Raw genomic sequence first — 19,917 nt, forward strand, 5'->3', positions numbered from 1 at the left:
GACGTCTTACCAAGTAAGGCACTCATCTACTGACGTGCGCAAATTCTTAATTGGACGGCATTGTTGTCCTTGTCTCAAAAAAAGGAGGTCAACGTACTGGAAATACAAATGTTTGTTTGCTGACACGTTTTTAAAATATTCATACATTTTTTTTTTTTTTTTTCAAACATCTGCTGTGTTGTTTGTATGCATTAAACTTATTGACAAGCGTATCTTTTTACAAGTAAAATCATTCGTATTCCGAAAACACGCTACATTAGTCATACTTATATTCTAAAAAACTTTTGTATAACATTCCAAATTAGATTGGCATTTTTCAAAAGTTGAGCGATTCACAAAAATAACCAATTGTAAATTAATCACATTAATAATACGAATCTAAAATCACGCAGAAGCGGTGAGATAGGCGCCTGGCAGCGACAACCTCAGACTCAGCAAAGCAAGTCAGGCGTGCGAGCGCGCAGGCGGAGCTCAATCTATTGTACCGACATACCACCGTACAGCATCGGCGTCAGCGGTAAAGGGCACCTGACATCTAATTGTACCATTTTCGAGTTATTTTTTTTTCCTCTCTCTCTCCCTTTCTCTCCTCTTCTTCATCGTGGCCTTGTTACCTCGTATATATTATATATAATAGAAAATCAGCTTTCGATCGGAGGTATTTCTCTGATTTAAGCATCAGCTTTTTCGAGGGAACACGCATCTAAGCTGGTTTCGCCTTGGACCAGACCCATTCGCAATTCACTTACTTTCGTTCATTATAATGCACAGTCCAACAAGTAAGCACCTTCGTTTTATTATATTATTATTTATTTATATATTTTTTTGTTACAAAGACAATCTCAATCCTTTCGTTCTTAAAAATACAGAACAAAAGAGGTCCCGTGACGTAATAGCGAGCAAACACGCAATGGGACCATTAAAATAAACTCACGCGTGGCTCTAATGGGTGATTTATGCGCACGCTTCTTTCGATTGTCGAACATAGGATGTTTTTTTTTTTTTTTTTTTTTTGATTGTTACATTAGTTTGTCGCAACTGGACGCGGCCTACTTCCAATACCATTTTCATACGGTACACTTTTGCCGAAATCACCTAATCTGCTACTTACTGTTCCATGATAAATACAGATACAGCTTTGACTGGTCCAACAATGAAATCATGCGGACACACGTATATTCGCGAAACCAAAAGATTTTCGGGCTAATCCAGTTCCCGCATCGGTACACGCGAGGCAGTTCGCGTAATCATGTACAAAAGGACAAAATTTTGAAATAATAAGAGAAAACGTAGCAGATATATACATTGGAAGGATCCTGCGTAACATGTAACGTTCGTCGGATCATGAGCTTTCTCTCCTTGGTACTCGCATGGGTACACGTTATCATATATATATTGGTCCTGAATAGAGCGAGCGGCTGCTGCAGGAACCACGAGTTGTTGCCCCGAGGACGAGTACTCATTACGTGTATCATTACATAGTCGTTGTCTATAATGATAGTCCCCATCACTGTCGCGAAGCTACTAACCTACCTATAGCATGTGCTCGGTCATGACATAATGCATAGTATATATGTTTACGTATACTTGACATGCGTAGCACGTGTACTGAATCCGAGGAAAGTTGGAGCCTTTGATATCAACTTTACGCACGTGTATTAATTTCAACTGACATTAACTCGTTATTATTTATTATTATTATTTTATCTGATGCCTGCGTTTGTCAAACAGTGCAGTCAATGTTTCTCACGTGCTAATATTCCAGAAATCTATAACAGTTAGTGTCGTTTATTCTGGGAATTCGATGAATGTACATTGGCAACGTCTTCCGTCGATGTGCCAGGAATATAAATAATGTATGAGGGACAAATGTTTAATTGCAATCGATTCGCACTTGGCCTCTAACTCATTCATTTGACGGCCTTTTTCTCCATTCATTCAGAGTTGGGCGGTGTTGTCGTATTCAAATTTCTTGTGTTAAGTAAAAAGTTAGTATCTACGTACTAATAGGCTATTTTTTAATACGTATTTACGTATAATAAAATCGTGTGCTTTATTTGCAACTATATGCGCTCACGACTTTTATGTTTGATCGAAAAATATAGATAGTGACTCTGAGAAAACGGTACTCGCATATAATATACTCCCTGGACTTTCTCAATCGAGACTCTAAACACCTCATTGCTTGTATATTTGTATAGTGCCCTTTTTATGTACAGTTTCGAGCTTATTTCGGTGTATGCGTATTTATGAATGAAGTAGTGAAAAGGTAGCGCCAGTTGTCGCCGATCCAAGGTCACAGCTTCCCAACAAGCTTTTATCTTCAATTTACGATGCTTCGCAATGTACGTTGATCGATTGGGTTTAAAATAAATAAAGACAAGAAAGCACAATTGGTCCTTTTTAATTAAAAATTCAACTTTTTATTCGTGCTGTTGTTTTAAATTATTATGCCTCGTAAATAAGACACTAAACATTTATTGTCACTAGTAAACAAGGCATTTTGGCGTACTGTATTATGTACATCAATTCAATTTAACAATACTATAGACAAATAGATTAAAGTAGAGAAGAATCATTAAGAAGCGCAAATGTTTTTTCTTAATTTTTCGACCAATCCACCGTTTTCCTCGTAATTTAAATATTTAGATGATTATGTTTTGCGCGCTTCGAGTAACACGTGATGAAAAAAAAAAAAAAAAAAAAAAAAAACAATACCAGTTAATTTCAAGGGTACGTACCTTTAATTCAACGGCTAATACATACTCTTGTAATATGTGTTATTGTTGCTCTACTGCCATAATATTTTCAACTGCGCATTTACAACTAATTTGTAAATACGCATTTATAACTGCCATCGCGGGGTAATCCCGTCATTCGTTTAGTACTTGATTTTGTGTTTATGAGCAGTGACGTAAAACTATGCACAATACGACAAAAACGAGGAATAAAAAAAAAAAAAAAAGGAAAACAGGTAGGCAACACACGTTTCGCGCTATACATAGACAATTTCCTTCGAATGGATGTAGGAGAGAAGGCGTTGAGCAACGCGATAATATACCACTGTTGACGTCTTTAGATGGAAAAATCAGCCGCGTGAAAGCTTTACGGACGCACTAAGGCATTATTGTGTCCTTATGATACGTACACCATAGCTCGTTGAATCGCACAAGTGCGGCTACGCACGTGTATGACTTATTCTACTGTCAGCCAGGAAATATTATCGTACGGCACACGCATACGCATGTCGAAATCTTTGAAAAATCATGATACGTGCTGCTCGAGATGCCGCAAAATCTCATTTTTTGGAGCTAATTGTTGTCCTACTGTTTATTTCAACCCTAGAAAAATATTGGTGGCACAAAAATCTACCTAAAAAATTATTGCTCAGAACAGCCGCAGCACTAGCACTTTTGGGACTAAGGTTTTTTATTTTGTGTATGTCTGTGGATACAACACAAATGGGTTATTTTTTATCAACCGATCCGCGTACGAGTTTTCTCGTACGTTTTTCCTTCCTGAGGTATGTCTTGGATAAATTTTTTGAGGAATCGCTCGTGTACGAGTAAACTGCACGTTTACTCGGCCGAGCGTGATTGGATTTAATTACGCAGCAACGTGGTGGTAATATATTACCATCATATACCGATTTTTTTAACTTGAGTATTATTAGAATCAATGGATTTGTGGGGGCTACAAGTGTTTTGGAATGACAGGATTTAGCTAATGTACATTTTTTGGTGTACTGCGTCACCACGTCATTGTCATTATAATTTATAATATGAGTTCAATTTTTATCGCGTGTCAAGGAAAAAAGTGGATCTACTGGTATGCTAATATGCGATGACTATTTGTGCAAATTTTCGTGGGCGAATCATGTCGAAATATAGATTTGTGAAGATGAACAAAAAAAAAGTGTTCGGCAACTCATCAAACACCGTCATGAAAATATTGAATATCAATGTACAAAAGAAAAAAAAAATACAAATTTATTGCTGGTACATGAGACTATAGAGGGTCATTAGAAAAATAATAGTTTGTCTCCGATGGGTCGCTTCTTCGTAACTTTCGAACGTCGTCTCAAGGTGACTTGAAATTTCCCAATTTTTTCATTCATGACCTTCGAGAAATCTATTAGAAAATTTACGTGTTGTGTTTTTCAATACACCTGAAAGACACCTACTACCCAAGATACATCCATACATATTTTATAAAATAAATGTAATAAAAAGGTTTTCAGACTTTTCCGTCATTTTTTTCAAAAACTAAAAAAGTGAGCTTGTTAATTAAACAAAGACGTATCAAACGATTCAAAATCCATTCAAACTGACTCATGGTATGTAAATACGAAAAAAGATATCACGCTGTGGCGCACGTGTCAGCTTTACTGTGTCAACTAATCATAGTCGTACAACCGGTGCTGAAAACAGATTTTCAAATAAGAGAAGAAAAAAAAACACTCGTGTGATTTTTATTGCCATCCGGCAGGTAAGAAATTTCTAAAGCTCGTGTAAATATTTGAAACATTTTAATTATCTTCTTAATACATCTAAAATCTTTGTTTGTCCACTGAAATCCGTCATCAAGGTTTCTTAGGACAGAGTAATCCGTGTTAAAGTACACAAAAAAAAGTAGAGCTAGAAATAAGTGATAATGTGTCTGGCAAAACTTTTAAACAAATTTTAAAGGATATCGATGTAGTTGGAATCTCAATACAATGAAAAAAAGAAAAAAAAAAAAAAAAAAAAAAAAAAATTGAAACCAGGTAAGTAGAAGAGATTTTTCGTAAACAGATTACACATCCGTATCGTTTTATCCCACACTCTTATTTGCCAATCTACTGGTCAGCTTGGTTATTTTGGGTGGTAAGGCAAAAGGAAAGAGACAGAGGAAAAAGTTTCGTTTTTCTAATGTAAATCAAACACTTTTTATTAAAAATCTCTCGTATTTAAAATAAATGCAACTTCTATCAGATCCAACTTTATGACATTTAAAACTTTACGTTTCAACCAAGTTATACATTGAAGATGAAATGTTTGTTCATTTGATTGAATAAATGATGAATTTTTATGGGGCAATAAACAGTAAATGAGAGCACAACGTCGTATAATAGTTGTCCTTGATGAGATAATTTTTTTGATCTTAATTCGAGCAAATGCTTAGTGCTCTCAAACATTATATCTCTATGTGACAGATTTCCGAAAATAAGTTTACTTGTACAACACGACATTTGTGGATGACCATTTGGAAATAGTTGGCTCTTTAAAATGGACTCAATTCAAGACGGATCCATTTATGGTGCCACATCGATAATTTTTATCACGATATATATGTTGCAAAATCACGTTTTGGCCAAAATGTCTCGTAGAAAAGTTAAAACTGGTACTTAAAAAAACACCCAAAATGCCCTTGGCAGAATGGCTCATTACCCAATCTATTACCTACTGTAGTAGGTCAGATATCGGTACATAATATAAAGCTATACTGTGTACACCGTGCACGTGGAATTACCTTTGTATAGTTACAAAGTATCGTATAGAAAAGAAGAAAAGTACCGATATCGATAGGACACACATTTACCTCAACTTATACTTATATTATCATCAGAGATATGAGAAAAAAAAACCATTTGTCTTTCAAAAAATTCACAATATTTGTGCATCGCCAATACACGGGTAAGAAAAATTTATGGATGTAGCAGAATACGATCGTTTCGGTCAACATACGGTATAGAACTAAAGACAAGCACAAAAAAAATTACATCGCCAAAACTATGTGTAAACCGGAAAATTTCCAGCCACCACAGCCGTCACGCTATACCATCAAAAACACGTGACGACGGGATTGTTTAATCAATCAAAGTGAACCCGAGCTATCTATGTTAGATGAATCTCTGCCAAGTCACCGCCGGAGACGAGACATAAAAAAAAAAAAAAAAACAACTTTTCATAACAATATTAGCCGTACATGTTTGTATCCGTAAAAGCACCAAATCGACCGCGACGTCCAATGTTTTGTTTACGTATATACCAAGTGGCCGTTTTTTTTGTTTTTGTCGCATATGCAACGTGCATTGCATTACCGCGCATCAACCATACGACCGATGACATTGTCCACAAGTTGCGCGGTTGTTTTTCAAAGCAACAAAACAAATGTGTTAATATGGGGGATTTTTCACAATAAACACTCTTTGCGCAACGAAAGCCGAGCGCCGCGCTCGGAGAGCCGATATAAATTTTCGCGATTTTGCAAGGGATCCAATGTACAGCCCAGAGAACAAACGGAATAAAAGCACATGAAACAACTAGCTGGTGAAACAATAGGGGCGGAAAAATTTCCCATTGCGCAATTAAGATGTATATAGCGCGATTAAAATCCTTGGTGCGCCGCGATCGTAAAAATCGGCACTGCCTCCGTTAATTATGACGCGGACTCAAAGTTCAGCAAGTCCGGCCGGAGCGGAAAAGTATCCGGGGAATGCCGTGTGTGGGTATAGGTGCATATATCCCGGGCAGTCCACAGTTGCAGGTTGAGCAACCAATGGGGGAAAAAGAGCCGCGATCGGACTCGATTTTGTTGTCGTCCGGAGCTCCTTTCAACAGGATAAGAATCCATAATTGCCGGATTACTATTTTTCTACTATCTGGGCCACCAGGATAAACATCCTATCGTTATTTAAATAATAGCGCCAACCGTCGCTGAAACCGTCGGTGAAATGCAAATATCGGTAGAATTTGTTGCTGACAATAGCGGGCTGGCGCCTTGTTTTGCACAGATTTTCAATCGTACTTTCATGACGAGTAGCCGTGAGAGCACTTTTAAATTTGCATTCGCAAGTTATTTTTCAAGATTCGCCAATAACCATACACTCCAGAAAATGAATCGCGGAGTCTATTTCATTTTTTTTTTGCACGCAAAGCGTCACGTTTTTTTATCTTCTTTCATTCGCAGGCTTTTGCGAGCCGGTAATCAGAAGGATTTCCTTGCTTCTCGCAAGATTATCTTATTATTCCTCCACTCGATTGTCGTTTTTGGCTCGAGAAATCGACTGGGCTTTTTTTCCAATTTTTTCTTTTTCCTCTCATCGTCATTGTAAAAACGATCGGTTAATGACTTTGCAGAGCGTTGTCGTCGATTGTCGATTGCAGCGTGATATATAACCTACAGGCAAGTGTATATATATATATTATACAGGTGAGCTGATCCCGCAAAAGACAGCGCCTAGATAAAAATTCATGGCCAAAGTTGTTGTTACAGGACATTCGTGTGAGCATCAAAGAGGAAACAACCAAAAAAGGTGCCATTTCTCGTTGTCCATCGCTTGTTTTCACAAAATAATAAGGATGTGTTTTACCTAAATTGTGTGTCCTCGACCTAATTGTAAACACAACAGAATCCAGAATCGAAGCTCATCGAAGATAACAATCGGTACAGCCAATTAATTCAATGGGGGTAGAGGGGGGGGGCAAAAAAAAGTCACAGAGTAACCCGGTGTGCTATACCGACGCGCATCAGGTGTATATACACACGGCCCGAGACGCGGACCGAAAAAGAAAGAGAGAGAGAGAGAGCTCGCGGCGTAGTCCAGGGAAGGGGGCTCCCGCATATAAGTCTGAATATGAAGGAGCCGTCTTTAGTCCGTCACACACAGCGCTCCCCCTTGCTCGTGCACCTTTGCTCCCGCCAAGCGTCAGCCAACAGCCGGAGTGCTCGTACATTTTAGCCCCCTTTGGTGGTTCACCTCGAGAGCCGACGGGCGTGTATATACGCGTGGGCCGCGCCAAGAGGGAGAAAGAGAGCGCGCCGGCCGCGTTGTTCGCCCGTGAGCAAGGGGCATAATTTTCGCGTGTCCTTGAACACATTGTTTTTTGTTCGCGACAGGATGGCCGAGCTGCGTCGCTCGATGATTTGGCTGCTGCCGATGCTCGCCGGGTGTCTAGTCAGTGCTCAAGTGATCATCGACGCGGGCGACAACCCTGGAGCCGAAGAGCCGGATTTCCCCATACGTGAGTACCTTATCCTCGTCTTCTGTGTAGGATAGTTTGGAGATCAAAGGTGCGATTGTTGAGGTACACATTGTGCCCCACTGTCTGGGAAATCTGGAGACTTGCGTTTCATAATCGGATGCCGATGTGAAAAGAGAAAAAAATAAATAAATATTGGACAACTCATCTTGGCGCGCAAAATTACATCTCTGTTAAAAACCGAGTGCGACGTAAATACCATCATCCGGCAAATGAGAGGCGGTAAAAGCTTTTCCTTTACGATCCCGGTAGTCCGTCGTGATCATCGTTACGGAGGCACACTTCCTACCAGGCCTTCTCTGAAACTCCGCTGTGGACTATCGTTTTTTTTTTCTTTTTTTTTTTTCGGAAAATCAATCTTACCATCCACAACGTATCTCGGCATTTGGATGCTCAATTTTTACGAGACTACCTACGTAATTAGGGATGGGTAGGTAACGCACGCAGGACCGCAGAAAAGCTCGGACACTTTCGCTCTCTTTGTTTCCTTTGTACTCAACTTGTGTACCTGCTCGCCTTACTTGCCGGTCAAACGAGTCCCCTTCGCTCTTAAGGACGAGTTTTTCGCGTCTCGTGTCCTATCTCATTCCCCCCTCGCTTATCCGCGTCTTCTCGTTTTTCTCGACCAGCATGTAATAATTGTAAGTACCTGCCCGTGCGACCATTCGTTTGCTCCTTTTTTTTTTTTTTTTTTTTTTTTTTTTTCACTCCCAAGAACATCGCGCAAGACCGTAGCTGCGTTTAATTTTCATGCAAATATACCTTTGGCCAGAGTGTCAAAAGCATTTGAAAAAAAAAAAAATAGCCCATTAGCCAACACGGTATCCTTGAACCCTCCTGGGTGTAAACGGCCCAGTGAAAGCGATTCATGGACTACCGTATCTCTACCACACTTGCTTGTTTCACTAAAACGCGCGCGCCTTGGAAATGTTTTTTTTTTTTTTTTTTTTTTTTTTTTTTTTTTTACCTGCCTGCGGGCGACGAATTATAACTCTGTCGGTCCGACAAAAGCTACGCGTCATTATAATATACCGAGGTCGGGCGTTTTCATTCACGTTTTTGATATTTCCCTCGACTGGACGCAACGCCGAGGCTTCGGTGTATCGACCTCCAAACGAAACGCGACGCATCGCTGTGACAACCGTAGCGACAGATCGGTATCGAAAACTCTTCCGACCGGCAGTGGGTTGGGAATAATAATTATTTTTTTGTTTACGATTCATTGGTTGTACACCCACTCTCGCGGGACTGTATAATTTGTCCTCGTAGCGACTCCGAGTCCGATCGACTTGTATAGTTTTCGAAATACCGACCGATCAACATGTTTTCGGCTGGGAAATGCTGTACGTATATAAAGTCGTGTGGCCAGCCGAGCGAAAAAAAAAAAAAAAAAAAAAAAAAAAAAAAGAAAATTAGTAGATCCAAACGAGTGAAAAGCATATGTTCCAAGTGACCCATGAGGACCCGGAGCACGTGGCGAAAAAGTGTTCTCGCGCGTGACAGGCACATTTTGTGCGCGCATATATACATGTATATATACGCTCCGTTAGAGAGTCGGTAGAGCGAGAGAAAAAGTGGCGTAAGCGCGCGAGAGAGCCTCGAGCCGGTAAGTATACACGTATATACGTACGAAAATAACTATACGGCGTGGCGAAGGTTATGTCAGAGCTCCGTTGCATAAGGAGCATCGGGTGCGTTGTATACCTCACCTATACCTATATATACTCCCCTTACGCCGGCCGGAGAAAGTCCGCGAGAGTGTGTGCCCCGCGGTAAGTATGTACATAGGTATATATATATTATATACGCGACGCTCGAGTTATGCGAGCCAATAGAGAGTAAGTATCTATGTCTTTCAATGACGGAGGCATTGTCACTCTTCGGTTGTTACCCGATGTGTATACCCATTCATCCATACATACATATATTTAGAATGACCGGCAAGGAATTAAATCGGCAGACCGGTATCTCGAAATCGTTTTGCGGTATATTTATACAAATCGTTCGGCTGCCGCGTGCTCCACTTACATTAGGTACATTACACAATGATATTGATTGTTTATTGCGTGTGGAGTCGAGCTCGGCGTTTTCGTTAAGTTTTTTTGCAAGAGAGTCGCGTGTATATATTATACATATGAGAGATTATTGTTGACGGGCGCCTTGGCGATTACCGATTTCGTGTCATTCAATTGATTTGGCACACTCCCCGAGAGTTTGAAAGTAAATTATATTCGTACGTTCGTGAATCTAATAATAGCTCATACGCTTAATATATTGTATCGATCCTATCGATTTCATTGATTACAATACATACACACAAGTGGTCGATGTACGCCCGGTGCATATCCGAACGTTCGAGCACATTGAAATTCATATACGCACAGTCGAGTGATGGCAAAAATGAGTGAGTCGTACCTATCCATCGTCCGTCCAAGGAAGAGTGCCGGCCTTCCTTGTCATCGCGTATACCCATAAAAGTCATAGAATAATATTATGTGTGTACTTGACTACATACAGCACACTGTGCTCATTTTATTACGAAATCACTCCCAGCGTCCCGATCATTCAGTCGAAATTCCCGAACGTAGCTCATTTACCTTTCACTTTTTAGCCGCAGCGTCGTGTATACATGTACATATTACCTTCTTGGGATGTTTGAACGTTTCTATGGTTGCCTTTGCAGTTTTAAGCTATACCTATGTTGTTTAGGTACATATACCTGCTGCTGCTGCTACTTTGATCAGCTAAATCGAATGGGACCTTCTTTTCAAAGGATACAATAGTCCTCGGGCCCGTTAGTGCGCTGTCTTGAGTATACACAATTGCGGCAACTTTGTTTGCTAAGAGTTGCTTTTAAAAGTTTTCCAATTTTTCATGGCTAAACCACTTGTGAAAAAACTACGCCGCCGCGCGGTTAATTCCATTGTAATTCAGTGCTTTTGGTAAAACGTATCACTATTTTCCGATTGTGTCGTTATATTTGCACTGCTCCATTAGTCAATGTTTAGTCATGTATTTTTCCATCAATTGAGATTCGCTAAACTTTGCACCGAGTAAACAAAATTACCAATTGGCATTGATAACTAAGAAGGAATGAAAATCGCGAAAACGTTTTGCTGGAAATTTGTTGTCTTGCATTAAATACTCTTTGATTTTAGGCATCAAGAGTAAAGAGTGTCGCCTTTTGATTCCCCGAAAACAGTCCTTCAAATTTTTCCTCGTTCTTTCATAACTTTTTTTGCTAATTGCAATAATTTCCGAAGACAATTACATACAACGTAAGCAGAAAAAAAAATCCCGAGTGATTGACACTTTAGCTGCGCGACATTCGCGGAAGCAGGAAGACAGTCACTAGACTGACTGACTGACTTCATCCGTGCACTTAATTTACCCGCAGTAAACATTCCTCCGAGTATAATTAAGTATTAGTGCCAATAAAAAAATCAGTGCTTACATGTAGTTTTACCTTTTATTACGAAAAAAAAAAAAAAAAAAAAAAAAAAAATACATGTAATAACACTGAGGAGAGAAATGAAAAATAAAAAATTACTGCTGTATACATGAAGACTGACACAAGTCGAATTAAAAAAAAAAAAAAAAAAAAAGTCAAAGCTCATTGTAATGTTTACGTTTAATCTTCTTCCAGCCGAATACATAAAGCCTTGCAGTCGAAAGGATCCCGAAATCAGCAAGTGTATCCAGATAGCCTTCAACCACCTCCGTCCGTACCTCGTGGATGGTCAGTATTGAAAAAAAAAAGAAAAAAAACTCAATGACCATTATACTAACGACAAACGAAAATGATCGCGTAGGTCTGAAAGACGCCAGCACAGACCTGGACGTGCCGCCGATCGAGCCGCTGGTGATACCCGAGCTGCTGATGGAAAATGGCCAGGGAGCTGTGCGCGTGCGCGCCGTTTTCTCCAACATAACGGCCTTCGGGCCCGGCAACTACTCGATCAGCAAAGTCAGGTCCGACATAAAGAACCTCAGGCTGGACATAACCCTGGGCATACCCAGCATCGAGATCCGGGGCCGGTACTCCGTGGTCGGGCAGGTGTTGCTCTTCCCCATAAAGAGCATCGGCGACTTTTGGGCCTTCTTCGGTAAGCACCGCTATACACGTTTACCCATATAAACAACAATTGCGCAAAAGAGTATACTCTATATATATATATTACATTTATGACCAACGATACGCGATATGCTCCGATAACCCGATATGCCTCGACCGACGATGATTCTCGTGTTTCCTTGTAGGCGACGTGGTGGCGTTCGCCCGAGTCCAGGGAGTGGAGGAGAGGCGCAACGGCGTGCGGTACATGAGGATCGCCAAGATGCAGATCGACTTCAAACTCGAGCGGGCGCGCTTCAACATAAACGACAAAGTGAACGGTGACAACGTCATCGGCCAAGCGATGAATAATTTCCTCAATCAAAACCACAAGGAGATCATCGATGAGATGCGCCCTGCCGCGAGCGCCAGTATAGCCAAGCACTTTATGGCCTTCCTCAACAACGCCTTCACCAAGATACCCCTCAAAGTTTGGCTCAGCGACACGTAGAGCCACTTTTTTTCTACACCTTTTCCCACGCCCTTCCCTCATCGCGCACGTTGGTGTACAAAGGGTGTGGGATAAAGTGTATCGCAAAGTGCCTGTTGCTTTGTAGTTTTTTTTTGTTTCCTTCTGCCTTTTTGTCTCAAACTTTGTTGGACCACACGATTGGCAGGGGCTTGTGTGTTTATTTTTTTGTAAATTCTCAACTCCAAAGTGCCTTTGTATAGCTCTCGGAGTGTTTGCGCGCCTGTAGTTTTTTTTTTTTTTTTTTTTCACTGCTAGAGTTGTTTCAACAAGTAGGCGTTAAAATCAACTAATCCGATTTTGTCATTCAACAACAATAACTTTGGTCCTATCGTTGCGATTGGATTTTTATCTGTCTATTTATATACGGCCTGCATCCAATAACCCCGTGGTACGAAATATCACCAGTTGGTTCGGAAAAAAATTTACATCGGCGCCTTTCAATAAAGTATACACTGTTGCATACGAATACACTTTGATTTCGACTTGGGACTCTTGTTGAGCTCATTTTTTCTTTTTCTTTTTTTTTTTTTTTTTTTTTTTTCTGTAGCAATAACTCACGACTGCAACGAAATTTCATCACATCGACCGAGATATTTATACATGCTTGTACGCAAAAAGAGTTATATGTACGACACTATCAATGTTTTGACGTTTGTATACTTTAATCGCGATTCATTCACTATCATCAAAGTACGTACATATGCATATACTCATACGCATACGCATCTACAATATATGTATTATATATATGTATATTTTTTGTTACCTACTGTTACGTATAATGTATGTATTGTTATAATAATTATAATAATTTGAAAGAAAACGATAACAAGTACAGTTATAACTAGAATAATTAGTAGTAATTTTTTATATACAGAGTGTAGGTATTTATCTCCTATAACACGTCAAGATGATGGACGTACTGCAGTTTAATTTTATTTTTTTCCTTTTTGTTGTACTCGAATATTATTATCCACCAGGCGTTTACAAAGTAAGCGCGTTATCGTCACGCGGCAGCATTGTATCCATATATTGTTTAGCGTGCAATCAATATCTCATGGCGTGAGAGTACATGTGAATTGTAAATAGTTTTTATGAAAATAAACGTGCACTAGAAATATATATACATATACATAGCACTTTTTCGTTATTTTTCATCGTGGATACTATTAAACAATAAATTATACCTCATCGACGAGTTTTAATCACTCGAGCTAAATTAACTAAAAAAAACAAACACACAGATTCACACAATCGTGAGTGAGATCTAAATAACCGTAAAATGTATTGCACGGAAATTGTTATCATTAGATGCGCCACGAGACTTTTGTTATCCGAGAGACAATAAGGAAGTACCTCGAGCCGCCAATGCGCAGTGATTGATTCAGAAAGGGAGGAAACTCTCGCGCAAAGAAGAAAAGAGACACACTCGGTAAACGAGACGTAGATACTTTGTTCATATACGCACAAATATACATGTGTATACATCACGCAGAGGGCAAGCTATAAGTGTGCTATTATAAATATACGTATAGAGCGGTGGTGCAAAAGTGGGCGCGCGCACTGTCACTTATCAGCTATCGTGAACTTTGACACACGAGTCGGGCAGCTGGACGATGTTCGCGCGCATAATTTACACGATTCCCGAGTCGACGTAGGTGGTGGTGGTGGCGACGACGGGGCCTTCTCTCGCATCAGTTGTTGGCTCGGTGCAGTACGGTAAACGCTCCCGTGTCTTGTCCGCGTTTATAATATACTGCTGCGCCCATGCCCAGCGCGGCGTAGAGGGACGAGTGGGTGAGACACGACAGTAGCCAGTAGGAGCCCTTACGAAACGGAACGGACATGATGGGCCAGTTCACCAAGAGGCAGTGGCTCACGCTCGTCGTCATCAGCATCGCTGATTTCGCCAACGCCATCTGCGTCTCTCTCCAGGCGCCTTTCTACCCCAAGGAGGTAAATCCCACACTTTCTTTTTTCCTTTTTTTTTCCTCCCCCTTTGACATTTTTTACCATTTTTCGGGTGACATTGTCCGGTGGCTTTTTTCCCCTTTGTACGTTTGTACGGGAGACGGGCTTATCCGCGCGCGATGATAAATGTGTAATCAAAGTGCCGAGCGAGAGAAATACGGGCATTGATCGGTCTTTTGCTTGCTGCATCGGCGATTGAACGAGACTGGCTGGATTTCGGAAAAAAAACATTGATGCAATCGTCAACGGAGCCGAAATTTTATTTGTGCCATACTTTGGCTTTAAAACTGTTTCATCGGCTCATTTCGTCGTTGATAACATCAGGGGCGAAGAACCGATTTTACTTGTGTTCGAAGGTCCACAACATTTTTCCAACAAACACACTTGTGCAACACTCGAATTTGCAGAGTCAAAATAAGCATTTTTTTTCCCTCCAGAGTTCAGTGATAAAATAGTTGGAAATTAAAAAAAAATCTTTTACATTGCAATCAATAACAGTCGAGTATGAAAATGAAAAAAATATTGATGCCCAATCGCGAGCAGTAAGATAAAAATTGTCCATGGATCAACTAATCGACGCATTTTAAAAAAAAATCGTCCAGACATTCAATTAGCCAAACGAGCGAGTGTAACGAACGCGTAATGATGCACATGAATAACCGAGATTTCTATCTAACCCGTATTTTATCGAGACGCGTGTTTGTTTACTTTGAACGAACGAGTGCTCGTACCCCATTATCTTTTGAACTAACGGCGAGCAAGTACAATTGCACACAGACACGCGAGAGGGTGCGATAAGAACAAAAGAATCGCATATACCACGTAAATGCACGCCGCAAAAAATATATAATACGCGATTTAAACATCATCGGTATATAATGGATTTGCAAAAATTTCTTCGGTCACACTTTTTTTCTCGCAATGCTAGGCGATAAAACTACACGACCCTCACTCGAGTGTAGTGCAATCGACAATCTGCCCGAGCAGATAATTGAATAAATAACGCAGACGATAAACTTACGGCTGTGCCGCTCCGAGGGTGTTTCGCTTCGGCGATAAAACCGCGTACAGCTCCCGAATCTCTCGAGAGCCTTGAGAGCGTTTGGGAACAAAAAAAAAACTGGGCCGCGAATTCCGGCTCTTTTTTTCTGAATTTCAGCCACGCATGACCTTGTTTCACGTTTCCTTTTTCTTTTTTTTTTTCGTTTCATTGCGTCTCTCGATAATCGTTGGCGCTAACAGGCGGAGAAAAAAGGTGCCACCGCCACAGAGTACGGACTCGTCTTTGGCGTCTTCGAGCTCGTCGTCTTCTTCATCAGTCCCGTCTACGGCAAACACGTAAGTGTACTTTGTACATCTACATTTACACGCGTAGGTGATTGTACGTCGGAAAAACCACGAGTAACATGTTGAGGAAACGAAAATTAAAAACCACACTCAACTTGCTTTCCATCCAGAGAAATACAATCACGGTAGAAAAGTGTGGTTGTATATTGACAATGAATAAACGTTGTTGTTCAGCACATCTTAACAACTCCAGAGATTCCGACGCATCCACGAATTTTTGTGTTTTGAAACGATTTTTTTGTCTTTCAAAAGAAATTAGTAATTATTTTTAGTATAAAACTTGTGTCGCCCTTTTGCGATAACAAAAAGACGATTTATTACGTTTCTTTTGACTATGCGTCTGTTGGGACATGTCCATTCATCACAACAGATTGAATTCGTCACAAACTTAAATTGGACGCAACAACCTTCATTCGCGCGTCAAGTGCAAGTGTCAATCCTGAAAATTTGACTTTTCGTTTTATCTATAAAAAAAAAAAAAAAAAAAAAAAAAAAAAAAAAAAAAAAAAAAAAAACGAGCTACTGTACTACTAGTGGTACAGTTCGATCTACGGTTCCACAGATAAACCGGATAGGCCCCAAGATCCTGTTCAACGGGGGCATCCTGACAACAGGCACCTGCGCCATTCTGTTCGGGCTCCTCGACAGGATAGACGGCCACTACCCGTTCATCGTCCTCTCGTTCGTCATCCGGATAATCGAGGCAATGGGCAACGCGGCCTTCCTCACCGCCAGCTTCGCCATCATCGCCAAGGAGTTCCCCAACAACGTCGCCACGACCTTCGCCAGCCTCGAGACCTTCTTCGGCCTGGGCCTCATCGTCGGGCCCACCGTAGGCGGAGCCCTCTACCAGGTATGACAACAACCAAATTCAGGGGAGAGATGAAAAAAATAAAAGCCAGTATTATTTTCATCAATTTTCGAATGTTTTCACAGTTGGGCGGCTACACGACGCCCTTCGTCGTACTGGGCTTCGCGTTGTTCCTCGCCGCGGTGTCGACCTTCTTCGTCCTGCCCGTCCATCACGACGGCGAAGACGCCAGTCAGAGCATCGAAGGTGACCAACCACCCATACCCGCCCATATATATAATTATATAGACTATATGTAATAATATATAAATTATATGCGATCGCCCCCCGTAAAACCTCCAGGGAAGTACAAAAAAGTCCTGAGGATACCGGGAGTGATGATAGCCTCGGTCTCGATAATCGCCACGAGCATGAGCATCGGCTTCCTCCAGGCCACCCTCGAGCCCCACCTCAGGCAGTTCAACCTGAGCCCCGTCACCCTCGGCCTGATGTTCGTCATAAACGGGGGCACCTATGCCCTCACCGCCCCCGCCTGGGGCTGGCTCTGCGACAACCACTCCAATCCCAAAGTGCGTACACTATATACACAATATACCTACCATAGATCGCGTTGCGGTGCATACCTATATATTACGTATACAATTGTTTGATTTCGCGCAGGTGGCGACTATCGCGGGTTGCGCCCTCGTGATGATTGGCTTCGGGCTGATCGGACCCGTGCCCGTCATACCACTGGACACCATACTCTGGGTCACCATATGCGGCCTCATCATCCACGGGCTGGGCATGTCGGCCCAGCTCGTCGCCAGTTTCACCGACGCCCTCAGAATATCCATGTGAGCCTGTTTTTCATAATCATTGTATTGAAGATCATGTGTGGTGGTTGTGGTGTTACGCACCGCGTGCAACGTGATATTACGGCGCGTCACAGTTGCGTAATTCTTCGAGTTAGGTTTTTGTTTGTGTGTACTTCATTTTTGCGATTTTGAATAACTAGAGTCAACCGGTAACGAGATTCAGGGTCGAGCTGTCGATGCAGTGGTTTGTCGACAAAGACAAAAGTTACCTCTGCATATTGTCTTACGATACGAGAACGCGTGGAGGTCAGCGCGTACGTGTGGTGATTTTTTGTACATATAGCTTCGATGACAACTAAATAATCATGTTTTAATATAGGGTATGATAAAAAAACGCGGTTATATAAAGCGTGTCGTTAAAATTGCTCTGTTTTTTTTTTTCATCAGATGCATATAGCAGTTGCGTGTTGATAAGAATTTGGAGAAAAATCAAGTCTATAGGTGCACCGATTATTTAACCAGATCTACTGGACACTTTTGAATGGAAAAAACAAAAATGTATAAATGTTTTGGAGTGAAACAACTTGGCTGTCACATTCAAAAAGCGTGAAAACGTTTTACTCTCCACGTGTCGATCGTTGAAGAAAAACGGTCGTTTGGTTTAATAGAATAGGTGTGAAATAGTTAACGAATCATCGATTTGGGTTTTCTTGAAACACTGCGGACATAATACCGCGGGAGGCAAGAAAAAAGGCCCCCGAAAGACGACAGCCGATGCACAGCTGGCGAGCGGGTAGCGCATCGGCAGGGGCTCCTCATAAAATCGATCACATCCCTCTTGTTGCAGAGCCAACGGCTTTCCGAACAACCTCGAGACCTACGGCATGATCAGCGGACTGTGGACCAGCGCCTTCGCCCTCGGGGCCTTCATCGGGCCGAGCGTCGCCGGCATACTCTTCGACAGGATAGGCTTCCGCAGCGCTTCCATGTTCATCGTCGTGCTGCACATGCTCGTCGTGAGTATACACACACCTGATTTATATCTTTAATTTAAAAATCGTAAGAAAAAAATGATCGACAAAAAATTGCGTACTGCGTTGCAGGGGGTGACGGCGTTCGCCTTCGTGAGCTGCTGCGACCGCAAGCGCAAGCCGTACACGGAGATCGGCAGGCAGGAACTCCTCCACTCGGAGGAGCCAACGGATACGCTGACGGACAGCGGGTGCTCGCATGGTAGCGGTCTGGGTGGCAAAAGGGCCTGGGGCGTATCGATCGACCGGCCGAGCGGCATGAACTCGCTGATAGCCTCCAACAGGGCCGGGGCTTGGTTGCGGGCCTCGTACAGCGGCCGGTACATCAACAGCTACGGCAGCATCGACAACAAGCGCTACTTTGACCGCACCACGTGATCCGTTTCATCCCTCGAGGGGGGATTTCACACAAGCCCTGCAGTGTATGAATGTGTGTGTGTGTGTGTGTGTGTGGAGAGGCTCTTCTGCGAATCGGTGAGAACAAGAGTATAGGGTACGGGAGGATATTTATGGAGCTGCCTGCACTATGATGCTTATTCTCGTTTTTATTGTGTCTGCTCCTCTTCCCTCTCCCTTATGTATAAGCTCCTCCTGAGATGAGTGATGCTCCTGCTCCTGCTGCTGCTGTTGTTGTTGTTGTACCTATATATACAATATAAACACACGAGGGAACGGAAAACGCATCCTTTTACTACTTTTTTTTTTTTTTATTCTGGGCCCACTGTGGAATGCGAATAGTAGGTATATATAATGCGCGCTCACGAAAAATACCGATGACGCCCATTACTCATTCGGATAATGGACCGTACGGCGCGTCCCCAGCAGTTTGGACGTCGTTAGTTTGCCGTTAATAGCTCTCCACCCGCCCCTGGGCTCGCTGTGACAATTGAGTTTCGTTGATTGGGTGTACGAATCGCGTGGAGCAGGTGGGTCGAGCTTTGGGGCCGAGGATCTTTCGAAAGTCACACGTCATCGCGAAGGTGTCTCCTTGCGGATAAACGTCTCCGAGCATCAACGATGATGATTAGTTGCGCTATTATTCGAGATGTTGAAGCACCCAGTGTGTGTATAGAAAGTGTCGATTTTCACGCGTGTATGGCTTCTCCCTTTGCTTCCGCGTTCTCCTCGTGTCAGAGAGAAACTTCAATTCTTACTTTCCAAGCAACGAGCGATTAACGCGTGGTTGTAGCGTGGCGGTAATTTACTAGTGAATATTATCCCCGAGTTGGATGTGAGTGTGAATAGTGTATAGGTTTTTTTTTTTTTTTTTTTTTTTTCTCGCCAAAAGAGACGTGTGTCTTGTTTTAGAGAAATTTCGTTGATTATCGAAACGCGCACAATTTCCGTCAC

The 19,917-nt window shown here is 41.9% G+C and overlaps 2 protein-coding genes across 2 annotated transcripts; both read left to right on the top strand.

Annotated features, from left to right (window-relative positions):
- Positions 1-7,654: 7,654 nt before the first annotated feature.
- Positions 7,655-12,651, top strand: LOC106640794 (protein takeout). The gene is made up of 4 exons (XM_023389493.2): positions 7,655-8,006; positions 11,671-11,767; positions 11,853-12,130; positions 12,285-12,651. Exons 1-4 carry the CDS (start codon positions 7,883-7,885, stop codon positions 12,587-12,589), a joined length of 804 nt encoding a protein of 267 aa, XP_023245261.2. The 5' UTR covers positions 7,655-7,882; the 3' UTR covers positions 12,590-12,651.
- A 1,629-nt stretch (positions 12,652-14,280) lies between these two features.
- LOC106640790 (MFS-type transporter SLC18B1) lies at positions 14,281-19,270 on the top strand. The gene is made up of 8 exons (XM_014354931.3): positions 14,281-14,566; positions 15,824-15,919; positions 16,491-16,781; positions 16,865-16,985; positions 17,082-17,308; positions 17,400-17,575; positions 18,384-18,552; positions 18,640-19,270. The coding sequence occupies exons 1-8, from the start codon at positions 14,456-14,458 to the stop codon at positions 18,943-18,945; spliced, it is 1,497 nt and encodes a 498-aa protein (XP_014210417.2). The 5' UTR covers positions 14,281-14,455; the 3' UTR covers positions 18,946-19,270.
- Positions 19,271-19,917: the final 647 nt, after the last annotated feature.

The sequence above is a fragment of the Copidosoma floridanum genome, unplaced genomic scaffold (genome assembly GCF_036245765.1).
Source record: "Copidosoma floridanum isolate Cflo_tuat_1 unplaced genomic scaffold, Cflo_Japanese_pri ptg000013l, whole genome shotgun sequence".
Classification (NCBI taxonomy): Eukaryota; Metazoa; Arthropoda; class Insecta; order Hymenoptera; family Encyrtidae; genus Copidosoma; species Copidosoma floridanum.